A 19,661-nucleotide genomic window follows, 5' to 3' on the forward strand; every position below is an offset into this window, starting at 1 on the left:
TCTCAACAACTTCTTTTTTTAATTAATTAATTAAGTTATTTATTTATTTTTTGGCTGTGTTGGGTCTTCGTTGCTGCACATGAGCTTTCTCTGGTTGTGGCGAGCTGGGGCTACTCTTTGTTGTGGTGCACGTGCTTCTCATTGTGGTGGCTTCTCTTGTTGAGGAGCACGGGCTCTAGGCTCCCGGGCTTCAGTAGTTGTGGCTTGCAGGCTCTAGAGCGCAGGCTCAGTAGTTGTGGCACACAGGCTTAGTTGCTCCACAGCATGTGAGATCTTCCCGGACCAAGGCTCGAACCCATGTCCCCTGCATTGACAGGCGGATTCTTAACCACTGTGCCACCAGGGAAGTCCTCAATAACTTTTATATATATATATATATATAACATACAGCAGTGTTAATTATATTTATCATGTTGTGCATTACATCCTTAGTACTTATGTATCTTATATCTTTTGACTACCAATACCAGTCCTCCCTCCCCACCATGAACATGTCTTAATGTATTTGACTTTATCCATAAAACGTTGATTCCAGATAGACATTGATTTTTTTTTAAACCTATGGTTGCCTATTTAAAGTATGAATCTAATATTCTTGCTTGCTAGTCAAAGTAATTTTCCTACTTAGTGATCTGAATTTCTTTGAGAATCCTCTTTTTTTTTTGGCCACACCATGTGGCTTGTGGGAAGTTAGTTTCCCCACCAGGTATTGAGCCTGCACCCTTGGTGGTGGAAGCATGGAATCCTAACCACCACTGGACCGCCAGGGAATACCCCGGAATCCTCTTAAATTAAGTTCTATTTTATGAAATCTGTTTTAATTTTGTTGCTCAGTTATAATGAGAATTAAAGCTCTCCGAAATGAACTGTGCATTTAAGTTTATTTCTAAAAGTGGTATTAGAAATGAAACTTGGTGAATTGTATGGTATGTTAATTACATCTCAGTCAAATTGTTAAAGAAGAAATAAGTCAGACCTAGTGTCTTCTCGTTAAATTACTGTGACTCTCATAATTTATCACCAATATTTCATTGATTCTTTTTTGAAGGACTATCAGTGATGTGTTTATAAGTATAATTTTATTGACATCATGTATAAGTAAAGAGTAGTTATATTATTTATAATTTAATTGGCATGTTAATGAATTCGGAGAACCAAATTCTTGTTACTTAAAAGGAAAGGAGAGCTTCCCTGGTGGCGCAGTGGTTGAGAATCTGCCTGCCAATGCAGGGGACACGGGTTCGAGCCCTGGTCTGGGAAGATCCCACATGCCGTGGAGCAACTAGGCCCGTGAGCCACAATTACTGAGCCTGCGCGTCTGGAGCCTGTGCTCCGCAACAAGAGAGGCCGCGACAGTGAGAGGCCCGCGCACCGCGATGAAGAGTGGCCCCCGCTTGCCGCAACTAGAGAAAGCCCTTGCACAGAAACGAAGACCCAACACAGCCATAAATAAATAAATAAATAAATAATTTTTTTAAAAAAGGAAAGGATTTTTTGTTTTAATAATATCGGAAATAGTGAACATAAAAATCTGTGTTTGAATTTTGTATTTTCTCTTTGTATTAAGACAACACTCCTCGACCTGGATGCTTTGGCACGACATTTAGCTGACTGTATTCGAAGGTAAAATTTGATGTGAAATTGACAGTTATATTGTTGAGGAAAGATAAAGAACGTAATTTTATTAACTGTCTTGTTTTGCTTGTATTCTTTTTTGTAGCAGGGAGATCCTTGATCATCAAGATGGGAATATAGAAGATGATGGGCTTACAGGACTCCTAAGGCTTGCAACAAGTGTTATTAAACACAAACCACCCTTTAAATTTTCAAGGGAAGGACAGGTTGGTAGTAAGACATCCAAGTATTTATATGAAATAAGATTGAACTTTTTTATATTGTTCCTTGTATGTGGATATGTTAAATTTCCTTAAACATGCAAACATGAAGTTTACCAGAACTTTATTACTGGCAGGAACAGTGAACTTTGAATAAGCTGAATCCTAGAAATATGAATCTTAGCCTTGTTTTTAGAATGCAGAACAAGTTTTAATTACTATGACTGTGTATAGAGAGGCAGTCACTGCTTAATTGTAGATTTTTATAGAATTGAATATTTTGAATTAGTAACTTAACACAGTGGAATTAATAAGTAGTCATTTTAGAGTACTTGTTGGTTTCATTTCTTAAAGGCCCATTTGCTATAAAATCTATAATTGACTATTTGATAACACCTAATAACTCTATACCAACAAATGTCTAATTTCTCTTTAGATTACGTTATTTACTGTCATTGGCACTTTTGTCATTGCCTTCATTAAGGGAAGTTAGTTATGGTTTGGAGGATTGTTTTCTTGAGGTTACTGATTGTGTTAGGAAACACAGGAATAACCAAAAGAATGGAAGATTGTCCCCATGAGCATAGGCTCAGGGATTCTTAAGATAAACTTAAGGTGACAGTCTTATCTGTCGTAAATCTGTGCTACTACTCTTATTTCACAAAGCCCTGTTTTGTGGGTTTTCTCCTGGATCTTTTAAAATTTTTCTGTTACACTCACTGGGAATAACTTGATTTATTTATAGTCTTGCTGGTTGAAGTCTTACATACGTTATATAAACCAATATGTAACTTTTATTCCAAAATATAAATGTATACTGATACTTTTTAAATTGGGGTTGTGTTAAATTTATGGATTGATGTAGAAAAATTGAAATTATATTAAATTGCCTATACAAGAACAGGATTTGTCTTCTTATTTATAGAAGACCAGTGTTGTGTTTTCCAATTTAATGTTTTCATTTAGAATTTGAATTTTAGGAATTTTTAAATAAGGTTATTCCTAGGAATTTTCTTTGTTAGGTATCATAAGTGAACTCTTTTCTTCTGTTTTGTTTTCTGATGAGTTGTTTATGTGGAGTAAGGATTTTTGTATGTGAATTTGTTGCAGGCCACCTTAAGTTCACTTACTGTTTGTAGAATTTTTTTTCTCAGTTATCTTTGTGTTTATCTTCAGTATTGTCTTTGATTTTTCATTTGTTTTTAGTTTATTGTCTTCAAGTAATTTTTTTACTCCTTCATTTTTAAGTCTTAACTCTCTGTTCTTTCACCTAATTTTGTCTAGAACCTCCAGAACAGTGTTAAATAATAGTTGTTTTTATTGTTTATTGTTTACTAGTAGTTGTTTATTGAGAAGGTTTTAATGTTTGTGTAGTCAAAACTTTAGTTTCCCATTGTGTTTTTGGTGAGATCAGAAACCTTTAGAAGCTTTTTTGCAGGAGAGGTATGTGGTCTGAATTAACATATTCAAAGCTTTACTCATGTTCTAGGGGGAGATCTAGACTACAGGTAGAGAACTAGGAGGGCAAGTGTGAGGGTTAGGGGTCCAGTTAAGAAGTTTTGCAGAGGGATGATGTTGAAAAGTGGTTGGACTTAGGATATTTATTGAAGATAGAGTTCACAAGGCTTAAATTTTGAGAAGATTGTGAGGTGGGAGAGAGAGAAACTTATCAAGAATGACTTCTCAATTTTAAGCCTGAGAAACTAAGTGAATGATAATGCCATTTACTAAGAAAGGGAAAATTTAGGATAGATAAGATTGGGGGTATGGGGTATCAAAATCAGTAGTTCTATTTTGGACATGTTAAATTTGAAATGTCAATTTGGTATCCAAGTGCAGGTGCTTAAGGCAGTTGGTATTGGTGTATTATTAAGAAGTTGTCCTTATCGCCAGGATACTAAAAATACCTGTTCTACTGTAATGATTTTACTTTATTATTTATTAATTTTTTAAAATTTCATCTAGAATTTATTGAGGAGTAACTGTTTTCCGTAAAGAGACTTATAGTAAATATTTTAGGCTTGCCAGGCCACAAATGGTCTCCATCACCACCGCTACTGCTGCTGCTGCTTCCTCTCCTTCCTCTCCTCTCCTGCCTCTCCTCTCCTGCCTCCCTGCTTCCTCTTTCCTCTTCTTCCTCCCTTCTACTCCCTCCTCCCTTCTCCCTTCTTCTAATTCCCCTTTAAGAGTATAAACCCCACTCTTATCTCTACTACCTTATATAGTACCTAGCAAATACATGTTGAACAAATGGATGATTAAGACTCAGTCGTGATTCTTAAGAACTGACAATCTAATGGTTCATTTGTTCAGCAGGTAATTATTGAGAAGTCTGCCTTATGCAAAATTTGTATGTACCTTCACAAATAATATCATGACTGCTCATGATATTTGTAATTCATGGTAAAAAATAAGAGCCATTAAAGGGATACGATCAGAGGTATGGAAGATCAGATAGTATTGACGGGATTAGGAAAGGCTTTGAGGAAGATAAAGCTTTTGTAACTAGGATGAAGTCCTTAAGTAGAAAAGTAAGGGAAACATTTAAGTCACAGAAAAGAGTATGAATGAAAAATCAGTCCTAGGAAACCACTGAGTATGTGCAGGATATTGAATGATTAGTTCAATTTGGCTTGAGCTTGGGGAAATACAGAGGAGGTAATTTGGGGAAACTAGGTGGCCATCTGTTGTGGTCACAGGAGGTTATTTTTATATGTACAGTAAAATAAAAGCATTACTTTTATAATTTAAAAGGGGGGCCTTTCAAGTTTTTGATCAGTCAAATAATGTCAGAAATATGCTTTAACAATAAATCTGGTAATAGATTGAGAGGCAGCATACTTTTTCAAACTCTTTTGAAGTGGTCTTCAAACATTTATTGCTCACATATTCTTTAAAGAATTTTGGAAAACCTAGGTGTCCTGTCACAGATTTTTTAATTTTAAGAAATTTCTAGATTTTTTTTCAAGTTTAACTATTTTTTTAAATTGAAGTTGATGTACAATATATGTTACAGGTGAACATCATAGTGATTCACAATTTTTAAAAGTTATACTCCATTTAGAAAAGAAGAGAAAAGAAAAAAAAATTAAAATTTATTTGTTTTGGTTGAGAACAATGAGTCCAAAAAGATCTTTAAAATATAGCACTTACAGAAAAAAATAAATACGTAAAAGTTATACTCCATTTATAGTCATTATAAAATATTGGCTACATTCCCTGCATTGTACAGTTTATCCTAGCTTTAAGTATTTTTAAAGGATATTATTTCCAGAGTATTGTTGAAATTGATAAAAATAGTTATTTCCTATGACTACATGATGTTGTCTTAAATTTCTTCTGTATTTAATTATCATTACATGTATTTGGACATGGGCAATCAAAGCAATGTAAATAGACTTTGAATTTTGCCAAGTAAGTATGAAACATTAAAAATGAAATTTTATTGAAAATTATGCATTAACAAGAAGGGTATGTGGCTTTTAAAATTAATTCATGTAGTTGTAGATGGATATTCCTTATTAAGCTAGAATGACCATGTATTCATTCTCTTCCTACTTTATATTTCTATAGATAGAAGTTGTGAGAAACCTTGTTTCACATTGTTTTACAGTGAGAAACCACAGTGAGGAACCGTGCTTACATACTGTTTACAGTAGGAGTGTTCTGTTTTAACAGTGTTATTTAACTCTTTGAATTTCTTCTGAATTACATGTCAAAGATCACACTCTATCATCAGAAATTATTTTTAATATTCTCTCAGGTATCAGTTTGAGGTTCTTCTTTCTGTGAAGTATACTAAAATGGCTGTACCATTATTTATCAAATGGATATGTTAATATATATGTTACTCTTTCACTTAAGGACACCTGCTTTCCTGGGAAACTCAGAGTGAGGAAAATAAAAATATTGTTCAAACCAACCCTAATGTTTCAATAAAATATTTTTATCACAGGCTTTAAATATATTTTGTCAAAACTTTGGAGCTGTGGTTATTTAGCTCATTCAGTTTCTAGATCTAAACTGATTAGCAAAGATAGTTCATTGTTAAACTAGTTATTTGCTAATTCTGTTTCTGTTTGAGTGAGTGACTTTATTTTCCAGTTCATGTAAATATGTTACTCTGTGTCTCCAAGACAGTCATCTCACCTCTGAATTATAGAATAGACAAGACATAATCTTACTGTCAGTCTGTCAGCTATATAAAATAAGCCTCTATTCACCTTCAGTATTTCTTAGCCAAACGTACCTTTCTTTGCCAAGTCAGGAACTATGCACTGTACTTTCTTTGACAGTAGTGAGATGGAGGAGGTGAGGTCATTAATGGGAAAATATTCTGAATTGTCCTTCATTTGGTAACCTGTGTCAGAGGTTCCCTAGACCACTCCCAGATTCAGTGATTCACTAGAAGGACTCAAAGGACTCAGCGTGTAATTGTATTCATGACAAAGCTTTATTACAGCAAAATAATAGAAAATGAAATAAGCAAAAGAAAAAGCATGGGGCCAAGTGTGGTGGAAATGAGGTATGCCCTTCTGAGAGTCCCCTCCCAGTGGAGTTGCATAGGACGTGCTTAATTCCCCCAGCAATGAGTGTGACAACATGTTTGAGGTGTTGTCTACCAGGGATGCTCTCTTCAGCCTAGGAGTCCAGGGGTTTTACCAGGGGGTGGGTCATGTAGGCACATAGTACCTGCATAACTGACCACAGTTAATGAAATTCCAGACTCCCAGATAGAAAGCAGGTATTCTGCATAAACGAAATACAAATTGGTACAGTGAGCCACTTTTATCACTTATGGAAAGTTTTATAACAGAGGAGGGAACTGTTGACCATTCAGGTGTTCAGGTGACAGCCAGGAGCCAACTTTACAATGCAGCCTTTCTAAGGATAGCAGGGTCTCGGTCTTAACAATATTACCTCTTTTCTATACAGTACCCCAGGAGGTTTTATACCCCAGAACAATGTACTGTTGTAGTACTTGCTAGTACTTGCGATTGAGATGGGTGAGGGAGATAACTTTCTTTGGAATAGTAACAAAGGACCAATTAAAGAACAAGTGGGAAAGGTGGCCCTTTCTCAGGCAGATTAAATTTAGGGAAAAGCATATCTAAAATGGTTAAAGCCTTGCATCTCAGTTTGAACTTCACTGGTATTGAAGTTAAGAGCTTGGTGTTTTAAATCCTTAGTATAGCACCTGCCAAATGTGACTCCAGGCGAGATGCTTAACCTTTTTTGTTTGTTTGTTTTGTTTTGAGACCTTTGCATAGTATCTGGCACTTCTAAGTGCTCATTATGGGTAAGTTGCTGCTTTGGCTGCTACTGCTATTTTAATTATTAGAGTGTAGTAAGGAGAAACTTAAGTAAATGCAGAGGCATTCAAGATAGGGAGTAATGAGTCCTGAGATAACACGTTTGGTCACTGAATGGAGTGGAAAATAATAGCATTGTAGATGCGACTCTTAAGAATGAGCTATAAGGTATCAAGAGGGAGAAAAGAGTGAAGGTGAAGCTCCTCCCCCCATTCCATTTCCCTAAGAGAAATGAACATTGGGAATACTTTCAGATGATGGTATATGATGCTCCTTTAAGTTTTTAAAGTCTTTTAATAAATTGTAGATTGTCATATAGTCCATTTTACTCTATGTAACTTATTAATTTTATTTGGAATATAGTTAATTTCCAAGTTTAGATAATATACTTGGTCTTTCTTTTTTTTTGCAGGAATTTTTAAGAGATATCTTCAATCTCCTGTTTTTGTTGCCTAGTCTAAAAGATAGACAACAGCCAAAGTGCAAATCACATTCTTCGAGAGCTGCTGCTTATGATTTGTTAGTGGAGATGGTAAAGGGATCTGTCGAAAACTACAGATTAATACATAACTGGGTTATGGCACAACACATGCAGTGTGAGCATTCTTCTTTTCCTTTAACCTTTCTAAATTTTGTTTGTAGAAATGAGATTTTGGAGGGCATGATTTAAAGAAAGAATTCACCATTCATACATTTTAACATTATAAACTGTTGTTGCTAGGACATACTGAAGTTAAAAAGTAAACATTATTAGTTTTTGGGGAAAAAACAGTTGTGATGGACTTTTTAGAGATATGTGAAATACTTTGGCACTTTTGAGTTAAATAATTTAGTGCCAAGTAAAGACAAGTTTTGGCAGTCCTTTGAATATTTACGAATGAGTTAGTTTTACTATGTGTTCTTACCAATTTTAAAAATTACCATATGTTTTATGTATATATATGAACTAAATAAGTAATAGATGTAGTGGCTGTTAATGAAAGCAGAACATATTACGTTTAATAGTTTGTTCGGGGGGGGCATCCTTTCCTCCCTCTTTTTTCAGCAGCTCATGCACCTTATAAATGGGACTACTGGCCTCATGAAGATGTCCGTGCTGAGTGTAGATTTGTTGGCCTGACTAACCTTGGAGCTACTTGTTACTTGGCTTCTACTATTCAGCAACTTTACATGATACCCGAGGCAAGACAGGCTGTCTTCACTGCTAAGGTACAGTTTTCCTTACTTTAAAAATTAAAACTATAAGGACTTCCCTGGTGGTGCAGTGGTTAAGAATCTGCCCTGCCAATGCAGGGGACACGGGTTCGATCCCTAGTCCAGGAAGATCCCACATGCCGTGGAGCAACTAAGCCTGTGTGCCGCAACTTCTGAGCGTGCGCTCTGGAGCCCGTGAGCCACAACTACTGAGCCCACATGCCACAACTACTGAAGCCCAAGTGCTCTAGGGCCTGCGTGCTGCAACTACTGAGCCCACGTGCTGCAGCTACTAAAGCCTGCGTGCCTAGAGCCCATGCTCCGCAACAAGAAAAGCCACCGCACTGAGAAGCCTGCGCACTGCAACGAAGAGTAGTCCCCACTCGCTGCAACTAGAAAAAGCACACATGCAGCAATGAAGACCCAACACAGCCCCAAAAAAAAAAAAAAATTAAAACTATAAAACAAAATTTTAAAACTTTGTTGATGAATCTTGATTCAATTTAGTAAAATCTTGTTTGAGAAAATAATTTGAGTTAAAATTGACAAACTTTGGGCTTCCCTGGTGGCGCAGTGGTTAAGAATCCACCTGCCATTGCAAGGGACACGGGTTCGAACCCTGGTCCAGGAAGATCCCACATGCCGCAGAGCAACTAAGCCCTTGCGCCACAAATACTGAGCCTGTGCTCTAGAGCCCGTGTGCCACAACTACTGAAGCTCACACGCCTAGAGCCCATGCTCCGCCACAAGAGAAGTCACCGCAATTAGAAGCCCGCGGACCAAAACAAAGAGTAGCTCCCACTCGCTGCAACTAGAGAAAGCCCGCGCACAGCAGCAAAGACCCAATGCAGCCAAAAATAAATTAAAAAATTTTTTGGACAAAATTTGATATTACTAGCTAACTTATGTATATTTTAATTATTTTTACATTTCAATTGATTACTCCAAACACTAGTATAATTTCTTTATTTATCAAAGGAAAACACAGTTGTAGAATATACACACTCAGTGTATCAAATGAACATGATATTTTCAGTAAAAATAAATGCAAATTTTAATTATGTAGAAAATAAGCAAAGCCTAAAGCAAAGTAGGAAATTAGTACCAGAATCACTGAACTTATTTATCCTAAAGTAAATTTGATTGTGGCCTAGTATATTTGAGTAGGCTCTGCTTATGTTTTGTTAACTTGTGCATTGTAGTTTTCATTTTTTGTTTACCATGGGCTATTTTTTAGTTTGCCTTCTGCACTGCTTTTACAATTTTTTGGCAGCCTTTTTTTTTTTTTTTCAATAAATTTATTTTATTTATTTATTTTTGGCTGCATTGGGTCTTCCTTGCTACGTGCGGGCTTTCTCTAGTTGCAGTGAGCCAGGGCTACTCTTCGTTGCGATGCGTGGGCTTCTCATCGCGGTGGCTTCTCTTGTTGCAGAGCACAGGCTGTAGGCGCGCGGGCTGCAGTAGTTGTGGCTCGCGGACTCTAGAGCACAGGCTCAGTAGTTGTGGCACACAGGCTTAGTTGCTCGGCGGCATATGGGATCTTCCCAGACCAGGGCTCGAACCCATGTCCCCTGCATTGGCAGACAGATTCTTAACCACTGTGCCACCAGGGAAGCCCTGGCAGACCTTCTTTATGCTTGCACTTGGGTTTTTATTTTCTTCCATCATGTCATCTGGATGTCCTTGCATTTTTTTCCCCCTTACAAAGTATTGCAATTCTTTATTTATCTTCAGTGAATCCTTACTATGTTTATGCTTCAGGGTCTCTAAAGCATACTCAATATACTCAAGTGGGTTTGTTTTTTGGCTTTAGTTAAATTGATGTTTTTAAGTTTATCATGTAACTGACTATTAGAAATAGTTGAATAATTGATTTCATTTAGCATGTGGAAATTTTTGTGACTAAATTTGGTTGCCCCCATCTGTATAATTTTATAGAACCACTTATCAAAGAAGCATGTATTCAGTGATTTTCTTTTTTAGGTGGTGACTTGACCACAATTTGTAGTTTCTCTTCCTTATATTTAATGATCATCTTTTAGCCATTAGCACTGTCAGGAATTAGTGTGTAGCAACAGAAAAAACAATCAGATGTGCTAACCGTGAATGAGTCTCAGAAATGGTATTTTGGGTTAAAAACTAAATTTAGACTTGTCTCTACATAAGGAATTCTTACAGAATAGAATTATTTTCTTTTCTGATTTTTCACAGAGAGATTAAAGAAAACTGCATGTATTTTACTTGTGGTAGAATATACACAATGTAAAATTTATCCTATTAACCATGTATTAGTATACAGTTCTGCGGTATTAAGTATACTCAGATTGCAACCATCACCACCATCAATCTCCAGAATTTTTTCACCTCCCCCAGGTGAAACTGTACCCATTAGATACTTTACTCCCCATTCTCCCTTCACCCATACCCCTTGCAGCCATTATTCTACTTCCTGTCTCTATGAATTTGACTACTCTAGGTACCTCATATAAGTGGAATCATACAATATTAGCCCCTTTGTGACTGGCTTATTTCACTTAGCATAATGTCTTCAGGATTCATCCACTTCTTCAAAATTATGACAGACGTAATTTGTAATGAGGATATTAACTATTTCATTGGTTATTTTAAAATTTTAATGAGATAGAGTATATCTAACAAGTGCCTGGCATGAATGTGAGACTCTCTTGTAAGGCTGGTGTTCAGGACCAAGTCTCTTGTGAATGAGTCTAGCCAGAATCCTGAATCTCAATTAATGTCCTTGAATATTTAGAGGACTTTCAAAGATCCTTGGCCAGTAGTACCCTGCAGTGTTAAGGATCTGCTGCTCTAGAAAAAAATAAAGATACGACTAGATGAGGGTGAGATGTCATTTGTTAATATAATATATTCTTTAATGTGTGGATTTATTTGTGGAAAAGGTGTTTTCTGTTCTTGCAAAATCACCAACTTGTAAATGCTTCTGTTCAGCATTGAACCAAAAAGTGCTGATCTGGAAAGCAGTTTTAAGATCTCTTTATTCAGTTTCCTTACATAATAGTGATGGCCATATTTGTATAATGAACAAAATACTCCAATTTTTAAAATGCTAAAATTGTTAACGAAAAAATGCTGTGTTTTTCCTACATATGGCTAAAAGAATGAAAACAGTGTTAAGCACATTGTAATACTTTCTTTTCTAGAATGTCTAATTTACCATCATCAGTATGTCTTAATGGAAAGTTTTTTCTTAATTTACAGTATTCTGAAGATATGAAGCACAAGACCACTCTCCTGGAGCTTCAAAAAATGTTTACATATTTAATGGTATGTTTGAGAATTGGGTATGGAAAACTAATTAGATATACCCGTTGACCAAAGGTGAAAACGTTAATTGGAGTTCATTTGTATTGGCCTGTCCTGACCATATACTCTTATTTTGCAAATTGACTTTGTCAGTTGCTGATGTTCTTTGTCATAGTGAATTTTAACTGTCATATTTCAGTCATCTACATTTTGTTAATTTATCCTTTGAAGAATTTCTTGTATCTGATCCATTTTTCATCAGAAGGTCACACCTCCCCCCTTAGTCTTAGGGTTTTCCAACTGATTTTTCTTTGTCCTTCTTAATTTCCACCCCCAAAACTATAAAAGTAATTAATCTTTAAAAAATAGCAAATCTTAATACATTACTCCCCTAGTTAAAACTCTTCAGTGGTTCTTTATTATGAAAAGAATAGTATTCAGGTTCAGTCAGGATGGCACACATCCCCTGTGATTCTGCCCCTTCCCTTCAATCTCCTTTCTTATCCCTGCCCACATCCAGCCTCACCCTGTAGTAACTGTAAGCCTTTTGAAGCCCATCACGCTCTTGCTTCATCACTTGTGCAGTTATTTATGCTGCTCCTACTGCCTGTGGCACTCTTCCAATAGTACTCTTCTCCATTTTCTTCCATTTCTCATCCTTCAGGAATCAACTTGGTTTTCTTGAGAAAGTCTGTCCTCTAAGAGACCAAAAATTCCACAGAGTATCTCCATGTCACCATAATTCTGTTGTACCAGCACTTGTATTGAAAGTTACTTGTCTCACCCATTAGAATTTGGAGGACAAAGATCTTACCATATTTATTCCCATGTATTTCAGCTTGTGAGACTTAATAAATGAGATTTTTAACAAAATTAAAAGATTTGTTAGTTATCCCTTGAGTCCACTTATAATCTCCTTTTAACAGAGTTGGAACATGCTGTTTGAACTGGCAAAGCACTTTTACTGCTATTTTAAACTACTCCTAAACCAAGGTTCAGTTGATAGGAGAACTTATGCACCCTGCAAAGGCTTTGTATTTTATGCTTCACAATACAAACCTCCATCCTTTGAATCCCAAATTTCTTCCTAGAAACTCCTAGACTTAAAAAATAAAAATTTCTTAACTTACGGTCATTTAAGCATCTTCTGGCACCAAGACTATTAAACTGAAAATGCCATGAGAATCAAACAGAAGTGAAATAGAGGAGAGCATTTTCATACTTTCTTTGTAGATTTACTACCTGTTTCTTTGTTGTTCATTCAATAACCTTGTGATAATTTTTATTTTTATTTGAGATCTAGATTTATTTGATTGTTTTATAATCCTCCTCACTGCCCGCCTCCGCCCCCCCACCCCACGCCCACCTTTTCTTTCACAGGAGAGTGAATGCAAAGCATATAATCCTAGACCCTTTTGTAAAACATACACCATGGATAAGCAGCCTCTGAACACTGGGGAGCAGAAAGATATGACAGAGTTTTTTACTGATCTGATTACTAAAATTGAAGAAATGTCTCCAGAACTGGTTAGTACCAGAACACTCAAGTTTCTTTGAAATTTTTACAGATTTGCTCAATTTTGGATTACTGACTTTCGTTTGTATTTTTTTAAAGAAAAATACTGTCAAAAGTTTGTTTGGAGGTGTAATTACAAACAATGTTGTATCCTTGGTAAGTATTCTCCCTGTTCTGTGCTTTTTGGAAATCTTAATGTATATTTTAGCTGATTATGATAATTTACCAATTTTTGGCTATTGATTGACTAGGATTGTGAACATGTTAGTCAGACTGCTGAAGAGTTTTACACCGTGAGGTGCCAGGTGGCTGATATGAAGAACATTTATGTGAGTAATGTTGTATATATTTTTTAAATTGTTTTCTGCTTTTAACTATTTGTGTATAGCAGGCTTATGTTTGTTACCTTGAGAGAAAATTAACTTTCATGTTTTCACCTATATTCTTCTTGTGGTGCTACTCAAATAAGAATTAAAGGTAGATCACAAAGCTGATTTTTCCCAATCAAAATTTAAATACTTGAGTCTTTTAAAAATGTAGTAAGATTCAGAGCACCTTGTCAATATTTTTACTAAATTTAAGCGTTTGCTTTTTTTTTTTTAATTTTTTTTTAAATTTATTTATTTTCGGCTGTGTTGGGTCTTCGTTTCTGTGCGAGGGCTTTCTCTAGTTGTGGCAAGCGGGGGCCACTCTTCATCGCGGTGCGCGGGCCTCTCACTATCGTGGCCTCTCTTGTTGCGGAGCACAGGCTCCAGATGCGCAGGCTCAATGGTTGTGGCTCACGGGCCCAGTTGCTCCGCGGCATGTGGGATCTTCCCAGACCAGGGCTCGAACCCGTGTCCCCTGCATTAGCAGGCAGACTCTCAACCACTGTGCCACCAGGGAAGCCCTAAGTGTTTGCTTTTTAAAAAAATGTTTTCCTCTGTGCATTCTGCCCAAATTGTAATTAATGCTTTTTGTATTTTTGCATGCTGTAAACAATAATGTGAAACTCTTAAGTGTGGTTTTATACACAGGAATCTCTTGATGAAGTTACTATTAAAGATACTTTAGAAGGTGACAACATGTATACTTGTTCTCATTGTGGGAAGAAAGTACGAGCTGAAAAAAGGTATGCTTTTTGAAACGTAATTTTCGTCATTTTGATAAATCATCAAATGGAAGTAAAACACAAACTTAGGATAAATTAATGTTAAACTTTTATGAAAATTATGTGATTAAGGTTATGGTCAGCTGCTTGGAACTCATTCTTATGCAGCAATTTTTCATTCAGTTATGCAAGTAAACTTTCAAGCACTCTTAAATCTTTTCAGATTTTTTTTCCTTTTTATTAATCAGATACTTACCAAGGTCTATATGATTGCTTAGCTCTCTGCCGTGCACTCAGTGGGGCATGATAAGGAGTCTACTCATGAACTGAAGACCTCTGAATCTCTAAAGTGAGCGATTTTTTTTCTTAAGAGCCAGCCATAAGATGGTTGGTTTAGGACAGAGTAGTTGGTTGGGTAAAGATGTTTCAGTCCTACCGATGAACATTGAAATTAGATTGAAAGAGCATCTTATGTAGTTCGTTACTAGGAACAAAGGCAGAGAAGTAGTAATAACCTTGTAAGTACAAGAAGTCTGGGATTCTGCCAGCCTGCCTTAAGTAGAGGATCTGCATTTACTAGTAATAGAAAATAAGATTGGTAATATACAGTGACATCAAATGATTAACATCTAGATTTGAGGATTATTTGCGTAGGTGATTGATTGAAGCCATCAGAACATCTGTCTGAGAAAGAACTTAACCGTTGGCAAAGAACTCAGACCTAAGCCATCCTAAAAGTACAGAAGAAAAAGTGACAGAATCAAAGCCAGGAAAGAAAAAGAATCAGGACAGGATGGTAACCCAGAAAATGGGGAAGAAATTTTCAAGAAGAAGTTATTCATTCAATTGTCGTAGTCCACAGAGATGAGGAAGAAATAACAGCTGACTAAAATCATTGGATTTTTCAAAAAGGTGGTTTAGTGATGTGTTTTTGCCAAGTTGTAGCAATAGAAGCAGGGTCATCAGAGTACATGGCATGAATTATATATAGATCATTCATTTTAGCAGTTTGGCAATAAGTAACAGAAAGGAATGTGGAATCTAGAAAGAGCTTTGGGATCAAACAGGAGTTTTCTACATGAAATAGATCTGAGCATGTTTGAAGGCAGAGAATGAAAAGCCTTCTCTTAAAATTGCTTAATAGAAGATTTTTCCAGATAAGTATGCATTTGAAAACAATGATACTCTTTTTCTCAATCTCCAGAAGTCACGTTGGTTGCAAGAGAGAAAAGTTGTAGATGGATGTACTCAAAAGAAAGCATAGCTAGCTGTGCAGGCAGTTACAAGTAGAAGACAAACTCATCTGACTAGAATTAGGTTAGGCTAAAAGTTAAGGACTTAAACAGACTTAAAAGTTTGTTACTGTGGAGTAATATAATGAGGAGTCAGAAAAGATCATTGAGAGGCTATGTTCTTTGGAGAATCTTTTTAGTTGGAATAAATAAACTTATTGAATAAATTTGTCATTCTTGATAACCTTTTACTTATGGAAGCATTACTTTATTTTGGCTAATATGATTCTACTGTTTTTTTTGAAATACTGTCACGTCTCTCCCAGGCAAAGTATTATTCAGTCCTTTTGTACTCTTATCATACTTTTAGTTGTCTATAATAACATAGTAAGTGTTCAACAGAAATGGGCCAAGGATCATACTCTGTTCTGTCTTTGAACTCTGGTTTTCTCAGTGTATTCATTCTTTCCTGAATAATTTTATCTACCACCATAACATAATCTCTGCTGACATGCTAATGATTCCCAAATCATTTTACCTAATTCAGACGGCTTTGCTTTGCTCTCCCAACTGTCTTACCTTGTATGTCTGGTTAGATTCAGGTCGTCTCTTCAGATCTGTTTATATCTTAATGCATGGTTTCACTGCCCTCCACAAGTCCTTTAGTGATTCTTAGCTGTCAGGATAAAGTTCATACTCTAACATTACACACAAGGCCCTTCATATCTTGACTTCTTTATACTTCGTAACCTCATCATTTACCAGTCTCCCAAATAAACAATAATGATGAATTTTTAGACTTCTTATTCCATCTGCTTGTGACATCCTTCCCCTACCTTCCTCGTCTCCCTAAATTTCCTATTTAAAAGAGAAACTAAGCCCTTGGTTTAAACAGATTTTGTTTTAAATCCTATATACACTGAAGAATTATTCCCTGAAATTAATATTTTTCATAAATCCAAGTTTTTAAGTATATTTTGTTTAAACTGAAAAAAAGTTTTTTTAAACCTGAACTAGCAGTAAGTCATACCATAAGATTTAGGTAACCAGTTAACTTACTCTGCTGGTGCTGGTGCTGCTGCTGTTATTGTTGTGGCTGTAATATGAGGCTACGCTCGTTGAACGCTGTTGGCCAGGCAGCATTCTAAAAGTAGTAGGGAGTAGGCACTTTAACTTCCATTTACAAATCAGGAATTAAGCTCTGAGAGGTTAAGTAACTTTTTTAGGGTCATATATCTAGTAAATGTTACAGTCAGGCTTTGCAATTCTGCTGTACAAAAATAAATGCTTATTTAAGGTGGAAAAGAAAACTGTGAACCAAAAACCTCCTTGCCTTTGAAATATGATGTGACTCCTTTTTATGCTTCCATAGCACCTTTCATAGCTTCATCATGGCATATACCATAGTCCCCTGTAGGTTTTTTATTTGTTTTCCTATCTAGACACAGGAAAGTCCTTTCAGAATGGAAAAAGTCATGTAAGAGGGGGATAGATAGATAGATAGATGGATAGATAGGTTGAATGATTGATAGGTTTAATAAGAGCGTGATTTAGAGTACTATTTATTATTTACTCTGAATTGAATATTGAAATAAGTGTAGTGTAAATGTAATTGATAATAGCTAGAGTACTTCTGAAAGATAATTTTTAACAAATTTTGTTCTTGTCTTTCAGAGCATGTTTTAAGAAATTGCCTCGGATTCTGAGTTTCAATACTATGAGGTATACATTTAATATGGTCACGATGATGAAAGAGAAAGTGAACACACACTTTTCCTTCCCATTACGTTTGGATATGACACCCTATACAGAAGATTTTCTGATGGGAAAGAGTGACAGGAAAGAAGGTAATGGAAAATCTTTCTCTTGCCTATGTTTATTTTAAGTCTTCATGACAAGATAGCCATATTTATAAAGTTGTAATCAACTACACATTTAACAAAATCAAATTGAATCTTATAAAGGAGAATGTTTTTAAAGACAATATGGCATATTCAGTCAGTTGGCCAGTAAACGTTTTGTATCTACTAGGAGTGTGTTCTAGGCACCTTTCCAAGTGAGTGAGATAAACATGGTTCCTGCCCTTGAAGAACTTAAGTCTATTGGGCATGGCATATATTAAACAAGGAATTATAAACATGAAGTGTTGTCAAATAGTGAATGTATCACAGATTGAGGGGAATCAGGGGGGGCTTTCAGGAGAAGGTGACATTTAAGCAGAGCCTGAGTAAGAGCTAGAGAGAGAGGAGTGGAGAAACTGTAGTGGGGGGCAGGGGGCTGATTAGGGGATTGATGAGATAGGCAGAAGGGTGGCAGCCAGATCAGTTTCTTTGTAAGCCATGTTAATAATTTTGATCTTTATTTCAATGGGAAACCATTGGAAAATTTTAAGCAGGGAACTGAGATAACCAGGTGGGATCTTGGAAAAGGTTATTCTGACTATAACAATAGAAATGGATTAGAGGATGATAAAAGGAGTGTGGGGAGGCTGTTATGGTAAACCACAGTAATAGTAGCGCAGATGAGAAAGCATACCAACCAGTAGGGTTGGAGAGGAGCGCATGGCGATAGAGTTAGTAGAACTTGATGATTGAATGAATAAATGAATCGAACAAAGTTATTGAACATCTATCCACCAGTTAACTTGCTATTATAGTAATAGGAATATAGTGACAACAAAGAACAAGGTCTCTGCCCCTATGAAGCTTACAGTTTAGTCAGTCTACTACTAGAGGAAGGAGGAGAAGTCAAGAAAGGTTTCTGGTTTGATCAGTCAGGTGAATAGTGGGATCAGTATTTCAGGATCTCAAGAAGGAGGGAGTGTGGTCAGAAGTATTGAATACTAAAGAAAAGGAACAGTTCCAGTAAGACCATGAGGGAAAATTACCTAACACGTTGAAGATCTCTGGTTATCAGACCAATTTAATTTGGGTGTTGCAGTAGGAAGGTGGATTGCAGCGAATTTAAAATGGCACTTGGTTCGTAAGTAGTTACCTCCAAATTGCTATTATTACGTCCATAAGACCAGTGATTTTCAAACATCTGTGTATATGCCCCAAGGACCATGATGAGGAATGGGAATAGGTGAGAGGAGAGAAGAAAGCAGAATAGGGCCAGCTCTTACCTTTTCCATTCTTCTTTAGCCAAGAGAAGTTCCATTTTACGTAAGAGTCCTGGCAACGTTTTGTTTGTATAGAAAGTTATGCTGATTTAAATTTTTAAGATTTGAAGAGCCACCATATTATAAGATTTAGGGAAGAGAACCATATTTTAATCTTTATACTGCATTGCCTGGCACTTAATGAGCATCCAGTAAATGTTTTACTCTCACTAAATGGGAGCTGAGAGGTATAAACAGTGAGTGTGGGCTACTCTTTCAAGAGAAGAACATATCTTTCTTTGAAGAGAGAGGATGGTGACTGTGGCTGTGAGGTGATACAGGGTTAAGGGAGGGAACTTTAAAGTTAGAATTTGAGTATGTTTAGAAGTTGCAGGAAATGAGGCAGAAGAGGTAAGTTTGAAAATAGAGACAAAGTTAAGAAGTTGGCATTGTATATATACATCCTACTTTTTAGGGCATTTTCAAACCATTTGTAAAATTATAGCAAGACTGCATAGTAACTGCTTCACTGTATTTTTCATAATATCTCCATGTGTGGAAATAGCAAAAATTTATGCCAAGATAAAGGAATTTATTCGGCCACAAGTGATGCATTCAGAGTCAGATCCTAGTACATCCAAACTCCTCAGTCACTGCTCTGACACTCTCAGCCATTTCCTCCTCTTCACCTAATTGTTGCTTCACTTTTCAGGTTAGACTGTGCACTCAGGTTAACCAAATCTGCTCTCACTTATTTGCTTCTGATTGTACCTTTCCTTTTGTGATGATGGAAATACAGATCGTAAATCATACATCTTCTGGAGTTTTTTCTTAATATCTCTTGTAATAACTTTTCAAATTGAAATCTCTGTGGGTGGGAAGTATATGTTTTGTTTATTTTGTTTCTGTCTACATAAAGCTCCTAATACACAGTGTTTTCTATGAACTGGTAAAACAGTTGGAAGCATGCTGCCAGTACAATGCTCCATTTTCCTTAGCATGAGACTAACAGGCATAAATATGTTAATACTTTTCAGATCTTGCGTTTGCCTGCTCCTAATAAAGATAATACAAAATGCTTCATTCAGGTTTATCTATTT

General features: G+C 36.2%; 1 protein-coding gene across 7 annotated transcripts in view; it reads left to right on the forward strand.

Annotated features, from left to right (window-relative positions):
- USP34 (ubiquitin specific peptidase 34) overlaps positions 1-19,661 on the forward strand; it is a 236,854-nt gene that overhangs the window by 169,617 nt on the left and 47,576 nt on the right. For all 7 annotated transcript variants that reach the window (XM_036873004.1, XM_036872997.1, XM_036873001.1 and 4 more), the window contains 10 exons: positions 1,568-1,623; positions 1,721-1,841; positions 7,560-7,743; positions 8,196-8,356; positions 11,579-11,644; positions 13,004-13,150; positions 13,239-13,295; positions 13,391-13,468; positions 14,156-14,250; positions 17,136-17,308. In XM_036873004.1, coding sequence (XP_036728899.1) covers positions 1,568-1,623; positions 1,721-1,841; positions 7,560-7,743; positions 8,196-8,356; positions 11,579-11,644; positions 13,004-13,150; positions 13,239-13,295; positions 13,391-13,468; positions 14,156-14,250; positions 17,136-17,308 — 1,138 coding nt within the window. The remainder of the gene's footprint in view (positions 1-1,567; positions 1,624-1,720; positions 1,842-7,559; positions 7,744-8,195; positions 8,357-11,578; positions 11,645-13,003; positions 13,151-13,238; positions 13,296-13,390; positions 13,469-14,155; positions 14,251-17,135; positions 17,309-19,661) is intronic.

This window comes from Balaenoptera musculus, chromosome 13, assembly GCF_009873245.2.
Source record: "Balaenoptera musculus isolate JJ_BM4_2016_0621 chromosome 13, mBalMus1.pri.v3, whole genome shotgun sequence".
Lineage (NCBI taxonomy): Eukaryota > Metazoa > Chordata > Mammalia > Artiodactyla > Balaenopteridae > Balaenoptera > Balaenoptera musculus.